This window comes from Amblyomma americanum, chromosome 2 (assembly GCF_052857255.1).
Source record: "Amblyomma americanum isolate KBUSLIRL-KWMA chromosome 2, ASM5285725v1, whole genome shotgun sequence".
Lineage (NCBI taxonomy): Eukaryota > Metazoa > Arthropoda > Arachnida > Ixodida > Ixodidae > Amblyomma > Amblyomma americanum.
In genome coordinates, this window is record NC_135498.1 from 47,501,248 (window position 1) to 47,520,947 (window position 19,700).

Below are 19,700 nucleotides of genomic sequence, written 5' to 3' on the forward strand. Positions count from 1 at the left end.
CTTCCTTCGTTTAGATGTCATAACGAGTCGCTGATTTCCCTACCCTCGTCTGCTCATTATACACCAATATGGGCACACAAGTTAACGGTCAGTAGGAATGCACTATTTTAATAAGCTCGAGACATTCAAGCCATGCATTCCTATTTAAAAATTTCAGGTATTGTGCATTTCATTTCCTGCACAAAAAACATTTTGTGCCAGTTTTAGTCTTACACAAATTACTCCTGTGAGTGTTGCTTTCAATGTGCACTTTCTTTTTATGTGTAATGGCCTTATGGTTAGAAAAACAATGGTTTTTAAGCACAGAATTGCAGAGGTTGATATTTTAGAGATGAACAAATTTCACACAAAGTGCCATAATTGATTAAAATAGAAAAATTAAAATGCTAGGAAATGTTATATGACCATCCAAAGGATCAAGGAACTGATTTCTGTTTCAAAGATGCACATTAGAGTTGAAATTCTGAAAGAGAAAAAATTGATGTTATTATTGGTAGTAAAATCTGTCTGCACAAAAATGGTGACTGATATGCTACCTCACTCATAGTTTTGTGAAATATTATATACTGCGTTCGCTATATGGCGTAAAAAACCAACTTGTCCACGACAAGAAGAAACAGTTAAATCACCGCAAGGTGCAACTGAGAAAAAGTTTTGAGTCCACTGTGTACACATTTGTGTACAAAGCGCCTTAAAAGGTTAAGTTACGCTTTTTATCACATACAACCAGCCCCAGAAGCCCTACCGAAATAGAATTGAAATTTATACTGGAAATGCAATCATTCATGATGTGCTATGTTTTTCACCCTAAAGCTGAAAACTGTCTTTTTATTGACGTATTGCACTGCATGCACTGCTGTGGATTAGCTGGAGGTGAAATCGAAGCCTAAATCTGTACAAAAGAAAAAATACACTAATGAACACATAAAAGTACCAAAGTAGACCACATGTACAGAACAATGCTCTCTTATTTGCATTTTCCAATAACCTTGGTGCCCCGGAAGCTCTTTTTTTATAGCCACTAGAAGACCGACCAGTGCTGCCTCTATCTGGTTAGAATCCCTCTTATATTCTGTAACATCACCTGAAATACAGACAAGGGACAAGGACGAGACACGATGCTGATCAACATTGTGTTGTGTACGCCCTTTCTCATTCCTTGTCTGCAATTCAGCTGAATCTGAGCTGATGTTACCAAATTTTAACCCATACCAACTCGCTCAGTTCCAATCAGTCCTTTAGATTTGCCTGCATTCACATGGGCTAATATAATAACTGTGGTGGCTGAATGGTTATGGTGCTCGACTACTGACACGAAAAACATGGTTTTGACGGTCGCATTTCGATGGAGGCGAAGTGTTAGAGGCCCATGTACTGTGCGATGTCAGTGCACACTAAAGAACCCCCAACGGTCAAAATTATCCAGAACCCTCCACTACAGGCTCCTTCATAGTCTGAGTCGCTTTGGGACAACATACCCCATAAAACCATAAACAAACATGGGCTAATAAGATGTCAACACTCCATCACAAAGGCTTGTTCTGAAGTTGCATCTGCAGCTCATCGCTTGTTTCAATGGAAATGACCACCCCAATGAAAGAAACAGCAGGCAGCAACAGGGCTGACCACAACATTCTATCATCTTGACCGCCATGCTCTTGTTACTTCCACTGTATGGTTGGCACAGCGTTTATTGATTGATGCAGCATAGTGACATTACTGGCTGAGCGAACCAAGATAGTGATGGCCTCTAAAACATGAGGCATAGGTGAATTGTTATTTATATTAAAAATTTTGCCAAGTGACCTCTCTTCCCATGAGCCTATTCTTCTACTCTCTCTCCGCTCCTTTCTAAAGAATTCAAAGAGAATTATTTAGAAAATTTGCGTCAGGTAGCTGTGGTGCAGTGTTCAAAAATCTCTTTAAGTGATGTGAAATGAATGTAGCAATAAACCTTGCTCGCATGGTTTTCTAAACCAATGGCAAACAAATACACAGCTTAAATAACCAGAAGGAAATACAACAATCAAGTTATAGTCACACAAAAATCACTAGTTCAGCACCCAAAGCTGGCAATTCTTTCATACTCATGCTAAACAGGTGTGCTTGGATGGTATCTTGAGTAGAATGGTATTCGAAACTTAAAATGAAATTCGGGCTCAACAGACTCCTGCGGTGCTGCACAATAATTTCCAAATGCATTCGAAAACTTCAGCATTCACTCGCCACATTACAATGGCGCTGATGCCATCGAGTTTCACTTTTGCCCATTCGCTCATTTTTATTGTGTACAACGACACGACGACCACGCCAGTGGTCACAGCAGTCACACTAGACCGACAACAACACCAGCACGACCAAAGGCTGCATATCATTGCAGTGTGACGTTTTTCACGCCACTGAAATCCCCATATCAGGTGAGTGGACAGTCAGCAGCTGTGCAAAAACCTCACGCTGATGAGTGACAGCATGAATGCATCTGCGCCTGTCTCTACCTTATCCCCATTAAAAATATGCTAAACTAGCGGCTACATTTAACAAGTGCTCACTTCAACACTCGCCAGCAATAAATGCTTGCCAAATTCTTAAATTTTAATCGACAATGACCCCCTTCTACAACGAGTAGGCCTAGCAAGTCTGAAGGGTTCGTGTGTGCAATTTCAGCGATTGTGAGAAGCAAATTCACAAGTTTTAGCAAATGCAAATGGCCAATGAATGTAGTTTTGACAAAAGTGACCTGAAATGAATTAATGCTTACATCAGAGGACACACAAACAATGAATGGGAAGCACTGATGTGACCCAATTGCCCAGGCTCCTAGCAGCAGTTGTCACCGTTGCTAGCTTGTGGATAAAAATTTGGCCATTTCAATTAACACACCGAACATACCGAACATACTACATTAAACACACTTCTGGATAAAGTGATTCAAAGTCAAGTACTGGTCACATCGGAGAAAGCAGGGGAAATTAGAGAGAAGCACCGGTTATACACGATGTCATTAAACTAACTATCAAGTGTTTATCGCAGCAGGGGCCTAGCAGTTTGAGCATCCGCCTTGCATGTGGGAGGGTACAGGGTTCGATCCCCAATGTCGCCGGGTACCCACTGGTTATGCAATGGGTACAAGCTTTCCCATTCCTGGTGCTCGGCTTCTTTAGGGTGAACTGCTTGGGAAATGGGTCTTTGAGTAGAAGAAACAACCTTGTGCCATGGCGCGCTTTGGCCACAGATGCCTTTGCACCATAAAAATTCATGATCATCATCAAGTGTTTACCAGGTGGGTGATCGCACTGGCGTTTGCTATGAGCACTAGTTGTTTGCACACAGTGATGTAAACAAGAGTACTGGAGTGCAGTCGTCCTCATCAGCACACTCATGGGGAAATTTCTCAATTTCACACTCACGCAGTAAATGCTCAGTAGTGTACTATTATCTCCAAACACTCATATAGCAAGTACACGAGTTAATTTTTAAACAAGCAGCAGAAAAAAGCGAGCAGCGGATCTCGGAATCAAGAGCCACAGAACCGAAGCAGTCGCACAGCACTGCAAGGCACTGGGCGAGGCGAAGCGACAGCAATGGCGACAGCTATTTTCCAGTGCGGGCTGTGTTCACGTTTGGAAGGCATTTCAAAATCTAGAATGTCTCATTCGGTTGGAAGGCATTCGATGATTTTAGTGTGTGGCCAAGCCGTACAGTAAAGCCTTCAAAGCTAAAGTACTAGCACCTTTATAATGCTTATTTTTCATACCCTGGTGCAGAAAGTGAGCATGCCATTGTACTTTCTCAGCTGTAATTCAGAAAAACAGCAATGATTTTTGCTAGCGCCATGAATACCCAGCTGAAGTTTCATCTGACACGCAAAATACTACAGTGCCAGTTAAGTCATACTGGCATTTGAGAGTTCCCAGTGTCTTAATCTGTGCAACAGTGCCTGACCTGTTGAAATAGTTTGCAAGGGCGAAAGAAGACAGCCAGGAAAAAAAAATAGAGGGAAGCAGGACGACCCACCCAACAGCTTTGGAGTCAGGTTGTTGTGAACAAAGTCTGCCTTTTTCAGCTTCCTGGACCCAGACACAGGTAAAATCATCTTCCTGATGCCATATTCAAGCACAATGCCTTTCTCTACGGAAACCTAATAAATGCAGCAAGGTAACAAAAAATAAAAAGGATATTGTCTTTGGTGTCTGAAACATTCAAGGCAGCACAGAATAATTGCTCACATTAAAAAATCACAGCAGATAATTGCTGGCTGTTCAATGTCTGCGTGTCATTCACTCAACCGTATGAAAGCTAGTATCGTCTTATTCTTCATAGTTAGGAATCTAGGTTGTTGACAACAGTTTCGTTAATATATCTTGTGAGTAACACCCATGTACACTTTAGCTCAAGGATTTTAACAAACAGTTATAATCACATACACAAGGTCAGCAACCAAAGTTGGGAATTATGGTGACACAGTCTTTTATGGCAAAACAAAGTCCGATTCAGAACCTGTATCACTGAGAGCAGGTTAAGCAAATAAACACTCAAAATTCTTGACTGAGCTCTTAATTTACAAACCATATTCTTCTTTACACATCCCTAAAATGCCGTTAGAGGGTCTTTTTTTTACAAATATACAAGCATGTACCGGAAAATTATAACATATCAAAACATTAATGCTGCCCACTTCTTGGACACAGGAAGTGAGCCAGCCCAATCATCAAATCATATGCTAATGAATACTGAAGCCAAACCTGACCAGCACGCATAGAGCAGAGAATCAACAATGTGGATCCAAAAATTGCTAGTTCTTTCCTGTGCCTTTTCAAACATCTGTCCTTTTGTATTATCCCAATACTTCTACTTTAATCATGCCACGGCAGACTGATGACAGCTATTAACTGATTTCTTTCTCTGTCATCACTAACAGTTGTCAATGGTAGCAGAATGGCAGAAGGAGCAAGACAAGCAAACATGGTTATTCACCTTCATAAACCAGCAGATTATGTACACAAATAAAAAGATAAATATATCCTTGTTAAAGCACTTGCAGGGGTACCACACCACGTGTGAAAACATTTGAAAAAAAAACAGGCTGACAGTGCTGCACACTACTGCATTAATTATTGCTTTCCTTCGCTCTGCAATATTGTGAATGTGCATTGCATCATGTTTATTGCAATGTGCATTTTATCTGTTCACTAACTCTAAAAGAGTACAGAAAAGAAATTTTGGTTCTGTGTTTTTTCTTTATAATGATGAGAAAGACATTAGTAAGCATAAATCGCCCCATGGGATTCACATCTACCTGATATGTACAATTAGTAACTGAAATTCTTCTCTTATATTGTTTCAGTATGCCTTCAGCAGCAAAGCAATGGATATGATGTCAAAGTTTGTTTGAGATGTGAGGCACACAAAAACAGCATTACTTTAGCCACTCCTTCATTTTTTGCCATCCCAGCTCTTGACACAGGCTGCTGCAAGAGTTGTAGTAAATTAAATTGATGAAGCAGCAATTATAATGCAATTTTTTTATTGTTAGCCTGACCTGAGCTTAAATTTGATGTCATAGCCATCATTTGACTGCTGAACAGAGACCGAAACAACATGAGTGAAGAAATTCAATTATTATTCCCTAGGCCCATGCAAAGTTCATGTAGTGATCCATGTGTGCTCGTGTGCTGCACAGCATTCTAAAGAAGAAAATGCACAACCAAAAATTTGTTGCCTATACTCCTTTACGGTTGCTGCTGTCGGAACCTAATTATCATTGAAACTTCTACTACTTTTTCTGTAGCATAGTGGCTCTATTTTTTGTCATGAATCTCGCCTATTAATGTGATTAATGCCAATATGAACTCTAAATAGCATTTCCACATCCACTGACATGAATTCGAAGAATGCTGGGTCTGCAGCAAGCAAAGCATGCGGTCACTGAGGGCTTCAATTTGTGAGACAGCAGTGAGTCGACACCCACCTTAGATACGAAGACAGCTGAGTTTCTTCCAACCGAGAGTGCACGGGCTCCATACATGTCCCGCAAGCAGATAGGCTCAGCAGTTGGAATGGATGCATTTGCCATACCTGTCAAGATTTTCCCAAATTAACAATGTGTCGCAGAACTAAAGCAGGTTTACAGCAGGAAGTCTTATAAATATAGCCTCTGACTGCAGCAGTGAAAATAGCATACCAGAAACAAAAATAACTTCTTGTGGTCCCAATACAGTGACTTTTTATCTGGCAGTTCAATTGCTATATAGCAACATAGAGGTAAACAAATGACAGCAGTAGATCTCTCAGAAAGCAGATACATGAAAAATTTAAAGTTATTTTTTTCTTGTAAAGTGGACAAAACATAATAGATACTCCTTATCATAGAGCACAGTGCATGCACAGTGCATGCTTTCAAGCATGCCTCTGATTTTCAACAAGAAGATGTATTCTACAGGGTGGTGTCATGCAACATCTGTGGCAACAAGGCCTTCAAAAGACCATTACCCTTGTGTACCGTAAAACCTTGTTAAGAAGTATTCGCTTAAGCAGTAGATCCACTTAGGATGAGGTCACATGAAATACCCGACCCAGCCTCCATTAAACCTCATTCATTTGGTGCCCACTTATAACGTACTGGCTTATCGGGAAGCATCTTGGTTAGATCGTGCCTATCATTGTGACAGAGGTTGAAGGGGTCCCTCATAAAGCAGCCATGAACTGCACCGCTCACTTCACTGGTGCGCCTAACATGTAGATTGAGGCGACAAGTCAATACTGATATTGTGCAGCATGTAATAAGCCTATTTGCAGCTGCTGACATGTCCACAAAGAGAAAATTTATCTTTTCCATTGCCGGGGGCACCAGGATACTCCCTTCAACAGCACTACAGTTTCAATTCAAACAGCACATTTTTATCAAATGCATCTGTGGAAATCACTGAGCACTAAGTTTTCTACTTTTGTGTAGAGTTTGATTGCAGTAACTATAAGGCCTGGCGCGAATTAACACAGGAAGATTTTCTTTATCATATGTTAGCCTGCTTAAGGGCTGGCTTAATTTCTAAGAACAGCCATTGCTGCCAAGTGTCGCAGGTATTCAAATGCAAACCCTGTGTTGAAAGCATGATGTGTCTGGGCACGTAAGTCAAGAAAACGCTTTCATAGGCATTGATATGAGTAACAGGCACTTCATGCACAAATGCCAGAAACAGGCGTTTGTAGATGTTATCGAACATGCACCAAATGGCATATTAAGCCACTCTTCATGCTCATGATTTAAAAGAACAATAAAATGTAGGCATCCACCTATAATCTCTCCTCCTCTTGTAAACAATAGCTGCAAATGAAATTTTAAAGAGCAAAATGCATGCAAAGTTCTGATGTCTCTACTTATTTAAATAGTACTAACAGCATACTATACAATTATTATGCTTCCCTTACAATTTCTTGCACTGTTATAAGCATGCAACCAAAGTATCAAGCACAAGGGTGTACTTTAACCTATAAACTTCTGATTTTTTTTCAGACACTGCTAGGCTTTCCGCACTAGTTTAGTTTCTCACCCAGAGCACATATGCCCAATGCTTGCTTGTTTTGCTCTATTAAGTGTTCAGGAATAAAAAACTGTTTAAAATGCGGGACAAAATTTGTTTACACTCCGAAATCAATATCCTGGTGGATGCCATATTGCTCTAGTGGATGTGCTGCATGTTGTGGGTTGACATTCGGTAGCTCTACATCCCTGCTCTCACTTATCAAAAAAATGCTATGATAAGTCTCTTTTATTGCTGCAGTTAACATCATCATTACAGTGAAAAAGAACCTCCATTATTTTCGTTGCTGTGCACACCTTTGTTTTTTTTCCAACACCTATCTGGTACACCAGAAAAAATAGAAATTAAATATCATCAGATGAAGCAAGTACACTTCAAAAGAAGACATATCCTACCATCTACAACACATGTACCCAACAATCATGCAACAATCTGCAATAGCGCATCATCTCAGGATGGCTGTAAGAAGTGTTATAAACCACAGGCCATCGTCATCTGTTACTACGGCTTTTGTAATATCAACCTGCGTCCCATTGTTGTCGATCCGAAGGCTTTGGAAGTCAATGAGTTCAAGCATATGGCAGAAGTAAACTATGCCCAGTTGCAAATTGTGCACACCCATTTGAGCAGATATTATCTGGCCTCCTTTCATCACAATCTCGGGCTTGGCTCCAAAGAGGGATGGTGTCCACAACACAAGGTCAGCAATTTTTCCTGGCTGCAAAGGTCAAAAAGCACAAGCAGGAAACAGTACGTTAGACTTGATGGATTTCAGTGTCTGTAAGAGAGATATTTCTTAACAGCTGTTCAAATGTGCATGGTCATTAATCAAAAGAACCACTAACATATGAGCCCAGCATTAAAGATTATGCAAGTCACAACAGTAGCAATTAAATCCAAGCAAACTTGCTATCATTTAATAGTCACTGCTATGATCTACAGCGACTTGATACTCATGGGCTTGATGAATTACCATTGCCATATGCGAGAGCCGGAAAAGGAGAGAATGTTATGATACCCCACCCATTCAGCACCTTGGATTCTTCCCCTGTGTTAGACAACTAGCAACTTGAGCCTGGGAAATTTAATTAAAGTTCCCTCTCTCTCTCTCCTAGCTTTTGATCGCATCTCTGAGAGCATAAGTGTAGCCTAGTGAAGCACAAGTGTATGACCTAGGAGTTAGAGCAGAAAATATTTTGATTCACAGTAGACTTTTGCAGCTGAAGTACTTGACGTGCAAGGGGAGGTAAAGCTACTTCAAGAGACCTTGAGGCACCTTATAAAGAACTTGAAAAGAGAGTCGAGTATGCGCGCAGGGACAATACTTATGGAATCTCCCTCTGCGGGAACTTTTTAAAGGTGCATGTGCCAACAGTGTTGCTGACAATTGTCCTTCAGGGTCTCAAAGGCCTTTCCTCTCCTCCTGTTAATCTAACTGGGCTGGAAACAATGTGAGCAATGCACAACCCGCTAAAGATGCTAAGTCTTTTTCAATTCATTTATCAATCTCAGTCATGTAAACCGGTTAGTGCTGATTTCACCACACAGTTCACAAAATTTTCTTCGCCTGCTTCTGGCACCCTGTTCTTGCTGGCACCAGCATTTTGAATTCAGTTCAAGGGACTTTTATTTCCCAGAATGTTCTGGTTGGTTACCTGAGCTAAGAGCTGCAAATAGCAGCTGTAAAAAACTACATATGTCCACGGGATCTAGCTGACAGCAGCCATCTGTTTTCTGTAGTACGTAAAGAGATAGAATGTTGTTCAGGAAGTGTAAATGATGACAGGCATCTGAAACAAGCACAGAAGCTGGCAACCTAATACATGGTTTTTTCAGCAGCGCAGGGGACAAAGGACGTGACAAGTGCACAGACACGGCGCTGACTTGTCACGTCCTTTGTCCCCTGCGCTGCTGAAAAAACTATGTCACACCAACTTGCCCAAGCTTCCACAGTATCAACCTAATACACTAAAGAAGAGTGGAAAGCTGGGCAAGTCACTAACAGTCCACTATGGATGGCAAGCTACTAATCTTTGGAATTTGGAACAAGATCGCAGGTCATCTTTATATGCATAAAGAGGCCATATTTGGCTCAGATGTATCATGCTATGATCTCATAACTGGAGGTTGGACTTTTCAGTTTTTATTTTAAAAAAATTCGGTGAACATTTTTCAGTGTTTACTTAAGAATTCAAGTTTCGTTTTTTTCATCGAATATTAGTTTCGGTGAATGAATCACTGACTTTTTCTGGTGATTTAATGCGGCAATTCTGTGTGGTCAAAAGTCACTTAGAGTCTTATCTCAGCATTTTTGTCAACATGAACAGTTTGTTTGCCAGTAATTAACATAACTTACTAGTTGCATAATTTTGCAGTTGAAGGTGTACTTGTAGAAGGAGTTGGTTTTATTAATAAAAAACTAACGTGCTTAATGAGAGATCTGGCAGTCAAGAACGCAAGTGGAATTTACTTCTAAGAACCAGGTTGACAGGTTTTCTTTGGGTCATCGCGCATGACTGAGCGAAAGGGCAGGGCATTGCATGGCCTGCATGTTGATGGCAGCAATGGAACAGTGGCTCAATCATTGTGATAGCCCGAACATGATACTTTTCATGACAACCATGCAAGGTTTCAGGTCAGTGTCTTACTTGCTCTTGATAAACCTAAACTTAACCGACTAACTGCTCTAAGAGGGGGATGATATAGTGAACAAACATTGATTAGCTAGCATGCTGTGAGGAGGTGGTGCTTCGCAGTCTGCAGAGGAATGCAAAAAAGCGGACAAATGCCCCAAACTCGTACTCAACAGCCAGCTAACTATGCCTTGCAAGCCAAGAGCACTGACCTTTTTCGGTTAAAAATGAATTTTAAAAACTAAATTCAGCGTATCTTCATCAGTTTTTTTCTTTCTGTTGAAACCGAGAACTCCAACCCCTACTCATAACTAAGCAGATTGTTTCCCATGTTAAGAAAGTGTTTCTAGAACTTCTCTAGCTGAAATGTCTTCAGTAGCATATACTAATCATTGGTTTCATTGGTTGTATGTCGCGATCAGCTTATATAACTTCTGAGTATAGTTTTTATCTAAAAAAAAACATGCTCTAAGCACAGTGAGGAACTAGGAGTGTTGGGCTGACAAGAAGTAAATAGAATTTTTAACAACAACCATATTTTCACTGCAGTTGTGTGGCATGGCTTTTCACAAAAATACAGAACAGCTCTCGGACCTTTGCGCCTGTAGTATGGATCGGCATGCAGATAGTCACGTATTCTGGCATTTGTCATATATATTATATGCACAAATCTTCCGCAGTTCCACTGTCACTGAAACGCACTTCTAACAGCAAACCAGCTGCAGTCACAGAGTTACATTGTACCTCTCTAATTACTGACCAAATAAACTACCGAAACAAAAATTAATAAACAAAAAGAAACACAAGCCACATGCATATATAACACAAAGCATACTATTTATGTGCAACATATTCAAAGTACTGTGTCAGTGCCTAGGCAACTTACCGTCACAGATCCAACGTAGTAGTCAATTCCGTGAGCTAGAGCAGGGTTGATGGTGTACTTGGCCAGATAGCGGAGAACTCTGAAGTTGTCGTTGTTCGGGCAGTCTTCTTTCAGCTTTCCTCGGAAGATTTTCATTTTGTCAGCAGTCTGCCAAGTCCTGCTGACAACTTCACCAATTCTACCCATCGCCTAGAAAAGCAATTTTCAGGTAACTGGCCTGTTAAGAATTAAATGTTTTTTTTTTCATTTGAGTTATATCTAAATGACTGCTGACATTACAAGCAATTAAATACAAAAAAATAACTGGCAGAAGTCAGGGGAAAAAATTCTCAGAAGTTATGAAAAAGCTTTTCTGTAGTACCTGAACTGGCATGATGCATACAAATTTTTTTCTACTAGCAGAAATAAATTTAAGATACAGCACGTTGAGCAGCAATGCAACAAACATTTCACAAGATGTGACTTGTACATTACTAAGCATTAATGATAGTCAACTCAACAATCTTTGCATATATAAAACCCGTTCTTGCCCTCAGCACTCTTTAACTAGCAAAGGCTTTTGGGAAATTTCCAGGATGCACAAGCATTAGATGACACAAGCACGCAGTAATAAAATGTTTTTCACAAAACAAGGCTGCAGGAAATACTCACAAGTGCATCAGAGGTGTAAATACTGATGGCACCAATATCATGCAAGACATCCTCAGCTGCAATGGTCTCGGCTCTGATTCGGGATTCAGCAAAAGCCAAGTCTTCCTTGACATTTCTAGAGAAAGGGAAATGGCAGAAAAATTGTAGTACTCATCGTGCATAAATTGGTATATTTAAGACGGTTTGCTCACTTTCCAAGCATACAACCTCTTTCAAGAGATTCCAGGCAACCAAGATCAATGCTAGTCCTCACAGTGCAGCTTCTATAGCATCCCCAGCACACAAAATCTCTGGATATTGAAGAGAACCTTTTTCCTTACCACTACAGAGCTTTGAAGTGTTATGGGTACTACCGAATCTCTGCAACATAGCCAAGCAGCACACCTCATGGCCTGAATATGTAAAAAAAAGAATGGTGCACAAGTTTCACTTCAAACCAAACTAATTCCCTGAGATTTTATTATTATGTTACAGATGTTTGTTATCTTACAAGGTGTTCTCAACCTGATTCCTTTAGTGGCTTACTCGACACCAAAGTAATTTGTATTTGTCACGCTTTGAAGTTTTATGACCTCCCTGCATGCATCTCAAGTCTGCAATATGCAGTAAAAGAACTAATTTTTTTTTTTTTTAATGTGAAGCGGCAGCTCAAAAAATGAGGTACTATTGGGAACAAAAGCATCAAGGATGCACCATTGGGAAATGAAGCCAATAACCTGGTTATTAGTAGGTGCGCCGAGACCACACCTGTCGAGGAGAAAGACGAACATGTTTGCTGTGATGTGGGCTAGAGAAATCAGGCGATCGGCAACAAACATGGCACTTCTGTGCCAAAATTGCTTTTCGCGTGTCCTTGAGACTGTTTGCCTTAATAGGACGTGAATAAGCCCTGTGGTCATACAGCCATAACAGAAAGAGATAATGCTATCATCAGTATTTGCAACTTCTGCATGTTTGCGCAGTCTTTCATCATACTGGCTTTCTCAGTTGAAACATCAAACCATTGAGCACTTTCCCAGTTTGTTTAGGGCAAACCCACAAGCTAGCGTAGATTTCAATCAAGGTTGTAATTACTCATTAGCATCCACCTTGGGATCTTTCCTAAACACAGCGGACTAACATAGTGTTTGCTTTGAGCTATTGGTCATTTCGACCTCTCCCTGCTATCTCCTGTCATCTTGTTTAGCTAGTAGCTATGGTGCGATAGCCCTGGACAGGCAATGGTCCCAAGTTCAATCCACAGACCAGGATCAATTTTACTTCAACTGCAAAGAAGCTGTATAGCTTCTTTTTGTAGCCTTAATTATGGCTGTGTGCAGGTGGATGCTTGTCACTCAGTACTTTAAATGAGATGTGCGTCCCGGTAGTGTTTTCTTTCAGAAACGCATTAAGCATTCCGTAAGGATCTTTGTGGTTGCTTCTGCAGCAAGAAAATTTTGCTATCTAATGGCATAACTTAATAGCAAGAAAAAAATGAAACCACACGGAGTGGAATGATGCACGCACATGAACACTAACCTTCAAGTGAACTTTTTTTACAATCTCGAAATATGGCGTATACAGATATCAAAGCGGACCATAAAAGCAGTGTAACATGAGAGACACAAGTAATAAAATAGAAAAAGAACCAAAGCAGTAAAAAACACACCAGTTTTGCTATGCAATCAGCAGCACGACTTATGCATAATCATCTTCCCATCCCATGCCCCCCTCTCAAAAGCACCAATTTCGTTTCAGATAGCATGATCCCCCCCCCCCCATGCCACACTAATTCTCTCCTATCCAAAAGCAGATTTTCTTGCAGCTCTAAAATTTCCCTTGACAGTGATAAGCCATGTGCAGTGATTAGCCAGGTGTTCTTCTAACCTGTCACAAGCATTTGAGTCAGCTCATAAAGCTAACCACTCATGCATCATCTCCATTGCCCAATATACTGCATGTTGCATGACACCAGAAACCTTCGAGGCACAAAGGTATCTGGACTGGTAAAGCAATATCATTGTTAATATGGCCCTGCCTTCTGCTCATGACACCCTTATGTGAACAGAACAACAAGACAGCACAAAAGAGCGATATCTCAAGGACCAGGGAATCCTAACCACTGCTGAGCATAAATTACTAGCACCCCGGAATATTGTTATTCAAGTTGAATGAAAGGACAGGTATGCAAGTCAACAAAACAGCTAGACAGGCAATTTCAAATGCCTTTCCAGCCACCATGTTGAGCAGAAAGCAACATACTGCGTTTCCTAGCTTTTGTGAGCAACATAATGCACTACATCGCTTTTAGGAAACTTTCTCTACTGATTACTCCACTCCACCATCCCCCTAACTGTGCAAAGCAATACAAGGTGACCAGCAACACTGCATATTAGAAAAGTACAGTGACAGCCAGTGCTCAGTAACTGCTGTGCCCAGTTGGCTGAAATCCTGGCAGGAGATGCGGACCCAAAGTGTTTTAAGAATGCCAAGTGAAAAAAATTGCCAGTGGCTTAGATCGGCTATGCCAGGATATACGTGATGAGAGGTACGTTTCCCAGGCTGAGCTTGTTTTTCGGGAACTCGAATGGTGTGATCAGTCACATGACGGGCCTTCACATCCTCTTCTGTTGGTTCCCGCAGACTGACGCCTTCTATAGGCTCCATCTCGGCGGCTATGCACAGTCTATTACGGTCAGCAGTCTGGCATCTCTGTTTGGCAAGCCACTCCTGTCTCTGTTTGAGTGTCTCCACTGCTCTCTTTGCCTTTTCACGCTCATTCTCTCTTCGTTGAGTAGCCAACTGCCAGGCGACAACCTCTGGATTGGAAGAGTTAATCTTCTCTTGTCTATATCGCCGTTCAGCAGCGGCTGGACTCTCCTGCTCTGCATGCATGTCTAACGTTGTGATGCAGATGCCCATTACATCTCCGCGTTTTATACACAATGCTGCGCATGCAACACGCAGTTCGGGTGCTAGAGCGGCGTGCGGCGAAGCGGCGGCAAGGAACGTGGCACAGCTGTGGAGTCACTCTGGTTACCATAGTATCGGCGCATGCACACAATTGCTCATCCGCGTGACATCACGCTCAGCTCCGACAGCAGAGCGGGCACGCGGCAATGGCAAAGCGCACGCCGCACCTTGCTCCTCTCTGGTTGCCATGGTAACGGCACATGCACACAACTGGCCTCTCCCATGCACTGTGAAATGCTCGACTGGTCGCCCAATGTAGCTCTCGCTACAAACGGATACCCTTCAGTCTTTAGTAGTATGTGATTAAGTTAGGTCTAGTAACTTTTCAGTAGTATTGAGCCATCTTTGTTTTATTTTCCTGTCCAGACTATGACATGACTATGACGTGCCAGCAATGGTACGCAAAGAGACTATGATGTGCCAGCAATGGAGTCTGAGTTCAAGTTAGCCAGCACGTCACAATAATGTGGTACCAACTATACAGCTGATAAAGAGGTAAAGAGTTATTAAGAAGCTGCATATGACCTGAAGGAATAATTCTATAAATGCAGACATGGCTGCCCAAAGAGCAAAAATTAGGTTTCTATTCTTTTTGCTGCATGTGTGTGAGCGCGTGTATACATGTACACCTTTTATTTAATTCCTATTTCTGTGGAGATAGCTGTACAAGTACATAGGACCTCTAGATTCCTGCGGTTCTGCGATTCCACAAAAGATGGCAAACTTGAGAATTTTTCATGGAACAGTGTGTGAGCACACATAATTTTTTGTTACTGTTGTTTTGAACATCAGTAGAAATGATAGAGGGATGAGAACTTAATTATTTAATTATCTTAACTCTCTTCAAAGCTAGAATCTGGTAACAAACAAAATGCTGCTGATGCCTCTGTATGAGCAAGCTAGCGCATCAAATGCAGTGGCTCTGGCAACAACATGTGTACACTCTTCTTTATTTAGAGTCATGATAGTAACATCTTCGAAACACATATTAAGAGCAGCAGCAAAAATTTTTCTAGTTTCGAATAATGTAGATGTTTGCTGTGGATGTCTGCTTTTATTACTGTCCCATGCCAATGTAGTATCAAAATATAATTTTTATAATTACTGTGTATTTTGATGTAAACCTGTGCTGCCTAAGATATGAAATTATATTCATCTGCGTTTTTCGACAAGAGGTCACCTAACAGGCCAACCTTGGGGCCTCCTTCTAATTCTTTATTACCCATGCAACAGAAGTAAACATTTAGCTCATATTCTGGGGACATCCTCTAGCCGCAGAACTACGCCATCCAGAAATGAAAGTGAACAGCAGGCGGGTGCCAAACTTTTGTAAACATGCACCAGAGAGGTGATTCAGTTGCTGGGGGGCATTGTGTCAAATACATACCAGTCTTGAAGTGAAGAAAATACCAAGCACTACTTGGCATTGAATTGGAACAGCCACATTCGATTTTGTTGAGGCTACATATGAAGTATGTAAGGGTAAGGCATGTTTCAAAAAAAATTGGCGGTGGTTTCGCTCTGTTTAAACCTGGAGTGACGCGATAGCTACAGCTGGCCGAGTGGAACTTGGTCACGTGACCAACCAAACCACGTGACGAACCATGTGATCAGCCACGGCGCCGTGCCGCCAGCAGCTGCTCCGCACCACGTGACCAACCACGTGACAGCGTGGCAGCGTAGCCACAGGGTGGCAGTGCAGCCACAGATTGGCAGTGCCACGCTGAAGGCTCAAAATGCTACCGTAATGTAGCTATTGCTACAAAATAAGCTTATATATTAATTTTATGTGTGTTATGTTTCCTCAGAATATTGCAGATATTTTGCCAAGAATTCATGGAACTTTAATTCCTCCACCATAGGAAATTAGGAGCCACATAAGTTTGACAGCACTCCCCCAAAACAAACACATTATCTTGTAAAGCCATGAGGAATTGCACTAAAAACATGACCCAGAGAAATAAACATAGACAGGACAAGCGATAACCAATTAGCCTGACAACTCTTGCTAAACGCACCGTCGTCTCTTCTGTCAGTGTTGATGTCCCAGAGTCTGTCACAAGTGAGAACTATACGCTGCACCTGCTTCTCAACCAAGACAGCTGCCTGGCTGGGCCTGTGCCTTATAAGTGGCAAGTGTACCAAAGGGTAACCACTCTCCTAATTGAGCCATATATCTGTGTTCATGTGGTACAGGGCAGGCCTCAAAGCAGGTGCATGTGCTCATGAGCACAGGGGTTCAGATGCCGTAGAATTAATAACGTCCCTTTTTTTGCCCCAAGGAAGGGCAACAAGTCCGGGAGCTTTTGAGCCAACAATTACGTATTGTTTGTCATTCATATACTTGAAGGTTCATCATTTCCTCATAATTCCACAACACTGTTCGAAAAAGTCCCCATCGCAAACACCGCTTGCTGTGGCAATACAAGTAAGATGCCAGTTTCCACATCAAGAGGGTGAAAGGACCATAAGCACATTGAAAAAAAAAAGTTGCAAAAGGAGAGGATACAGCACACCCTTGTATAACTGGCAAGGCGACGCAAGCATTGCACATATGATGCCAAGCCTACTCCTCTGCTTTCTAGCATGCCACCCACAGAAAGCAGTAAGGTGCAGCCTAATAAAAAACACCAGGTTCTGAAGGCTGCTCCAGGCATGTAGCATGTTAACTGAAAAACGTTAGTGCAGCCACAATCTGGCCTTTCTGTGTGCAAACTAAAAAGCTATAAGTCGAGATTAAAGAATTATGGATAACTGCACGGGTCAGTTGGAAAATGTAGGCCAACCCACCTGTCCAGATGGTGGCAGATGATAAGCATGTCAAGCGCTTCTTCAATGGTGTTCCGCGTGTACGGCCTGGTTGGATTAGTGGATGAAGGAAGGACATTAGGCTCTCCACATATGCTGATGATGTCTGGAGCATGGCCTCCTCCGGCACCCTCTGCGTGGTACGCATGGATGGTTCGTCCATCAAATGCCTCCACGGTCTGCTCCAGGCACCCTCCCTCATTCAGTGTATCTGTGTGAATCAGGGCCTGTAATGATGCAGACCAATAAGACACCTCATGGTGCATGTGTGTACAGTGAATAAAAAAAAATAAAAGCAGTGTCCATGCGCCACAACAAAGTGCAGGTGCAGATTCTTCTGTCACCATTTTTTCTGATATTTTCTTTGTGCGTAATGTAAACAACCAAGCATGCCACCTCACTGCAGTCAAGCTTAGCAGTCAGAAAAAATAAAAACAAAAGCAACTTTCAAAACTATAATTGAAACAAGCTACAACTCTATAAAAGACTTTTTCCACAATATACTATGATGTCATTGGCATCAGCATCATGCAACTTCACAACTGAAAACTTCCAAGGGGTGCTCTTTCTTTTACTGTGGGAGCACGTTTGTGCCGGCACATTACGGAGGACGCAACACACACTGTAAGTCCAACTGTTCATCTCCAGTTTACTCAGCAGTTAACATCAGAATCCTGTAGGTATTTCCTGTAGGTATTGTAGGTAGGTAATCCTGTAGGCGTGACTGATCACAAAGAGATGGAAAGTACTGGAACCATTCAAGTTCAAAGCTCTGTAATTTATTTCTGAATAAATACACATGTGACCAGGGACTCTGGAACTTTTTTTTTGAGTGGGGGGGGGGGGGGGACAAGACTTCGAGTTTATTTTGTTACTTATTTATTTAATGCTCATTTACATAATAAATTTTATATTATTATTATTATTATTTCTATTTTTCAATGTTCAAACGTTGATGCAAACTGTCATGTTGTGGGGATGACACTCCAGCAGTCAGGAAGACAAACGAAAAGGCTTCCAAAAGAAACTGTCTAAAGGGCTGACTCCCGCCCACTAAGAACTGAATGACTCGGCGGCGGCAATAGTCACAAGCGCGCTGGGCGGTCATCGAATTGAATGCAAGCAGTTCTTGGCCGCACTCAATTTAAAGCTGGCAAGGAACGTTCAAGATAAAGAACCAACAGCAACTACAACAATCTGGAAAAATATGGAAGCATTTGCACATGGCCACGATCAATGGAGATAAGTCTGGTTGCGTCTCGCATTACAAAACAAAATGATAAAGCCGTGTGCCGGCGGTTTTGAATGCGAACGATCAAACGGAGCAAAGATTCCAGGCAATATAAAACGAACTGAAATGGGCAGCTTTATAGATGTGTGCATGAGGAGCGATCAATTGGTTAAAAATTTTTGTGAATAGTTTTTTTAAACTGGTAATCATGATCATGTACGCGGGTCAGACAGTCGACTTCTGTTGGGACATGACTGGTTTAGGTTACTCACGTACGAAATGCTTTACAACTGGCTACGAAGCCAAGTAGCTCAGCTCCACTGTGCTTTGCATTAAAAGAGTCCTAGAACTGAAGTGTTTCAATTGTCAGAAATTTGATTTAAGTGCAAGCAATTAGCGACTGGGTGGGGGGGCGCTGCCCCTCTAGAACAATGTTGAGGGGCGGCCCCGCCGCCCGCCCCCCCCCCCCCCCCCCCCCCCCCCCCCCCCCCCCTTGTTCCAGGGTCCTTGCATGTGACTGCAGAAACCCGGCTTCATTTTTCAACGTAATCACCTGTAGAGCAGCGCATCTTTCAAAGTGGTCCTGCCATAATTGCATGGCTGCTGCATATGCTTAAGGAGTCCGTTCCACCCACTAAAATTTGCTGATGCAAGACCAAAATGAGATGAAAAAACATGGAAAAAACTTGGGGGGGTTTGGAAAATGCCAAAAATCAATATCACTCGATATGATTGCAGGTATGGTAGTATAGTGTGAAGAATCACACTAAAGTTGTCGCAGAAAACTTTGAACATGAGCCACTGATTTTGAGCAGGTGCAGTTCCTCTTCAGCCAATCTGTTCTAAAAAAAACTACAAATAATTTCATTCAAAAAAATTTTATGGGCTTCAGCCATTAACACTGACCCCAGGAACATCGTGAGTAAGTATAGCATCTTCTCAGAGCCAAGAAAAGCAAATACTATTCCCACAACATGGCAGTAAATTTAAATTTCCTTGGA

The 19,700-nt window shown here is 41.8% G+C and overlaps 1 protein-coding gene across 6 annotated transcripts in view; it reads right to left on the bottom strand.

Moving 5' to 3' along the window:
• Nucleotides 1-19,700, bottom strand: part of LOC144121170 (urease subunit alpha-like) — a 111,272-nt gene that overhangs the window by 2,746 nt on the left and 88,826 nt on the right. For all 6 annotated transcript variants that reach the window (XM_077654192.1, XM_077654187.1, XM_077654189.1 and 3 more), the window contains 6 exons: nt 17,451-17,695; nt 11,709-11,823; nt 11,058-11,246; nt 8,157-8,256; nt 5,969-6,075; nt 4,015-4,138 (listed from right to left, as the gene is read on the bottom strand). In XM_077654192.1, the coding sequence (XP_077510318.1) occupies nt 4,015-4,138; nt 5,969-6,075; nt 8,157-8,256; nt 11,058-11,246; nt 11,709-11,823; nt 17,451-17,695 (880 nt within the window). The remainder of the gene's footprint in view (nt 1-4,014; nt 4,139-5,968; nt 6,076-8,156; nt 8,257-11,057; nt 11,247-11,708; nt 11,824-17,450; nt 17,696-19,700) is intronic.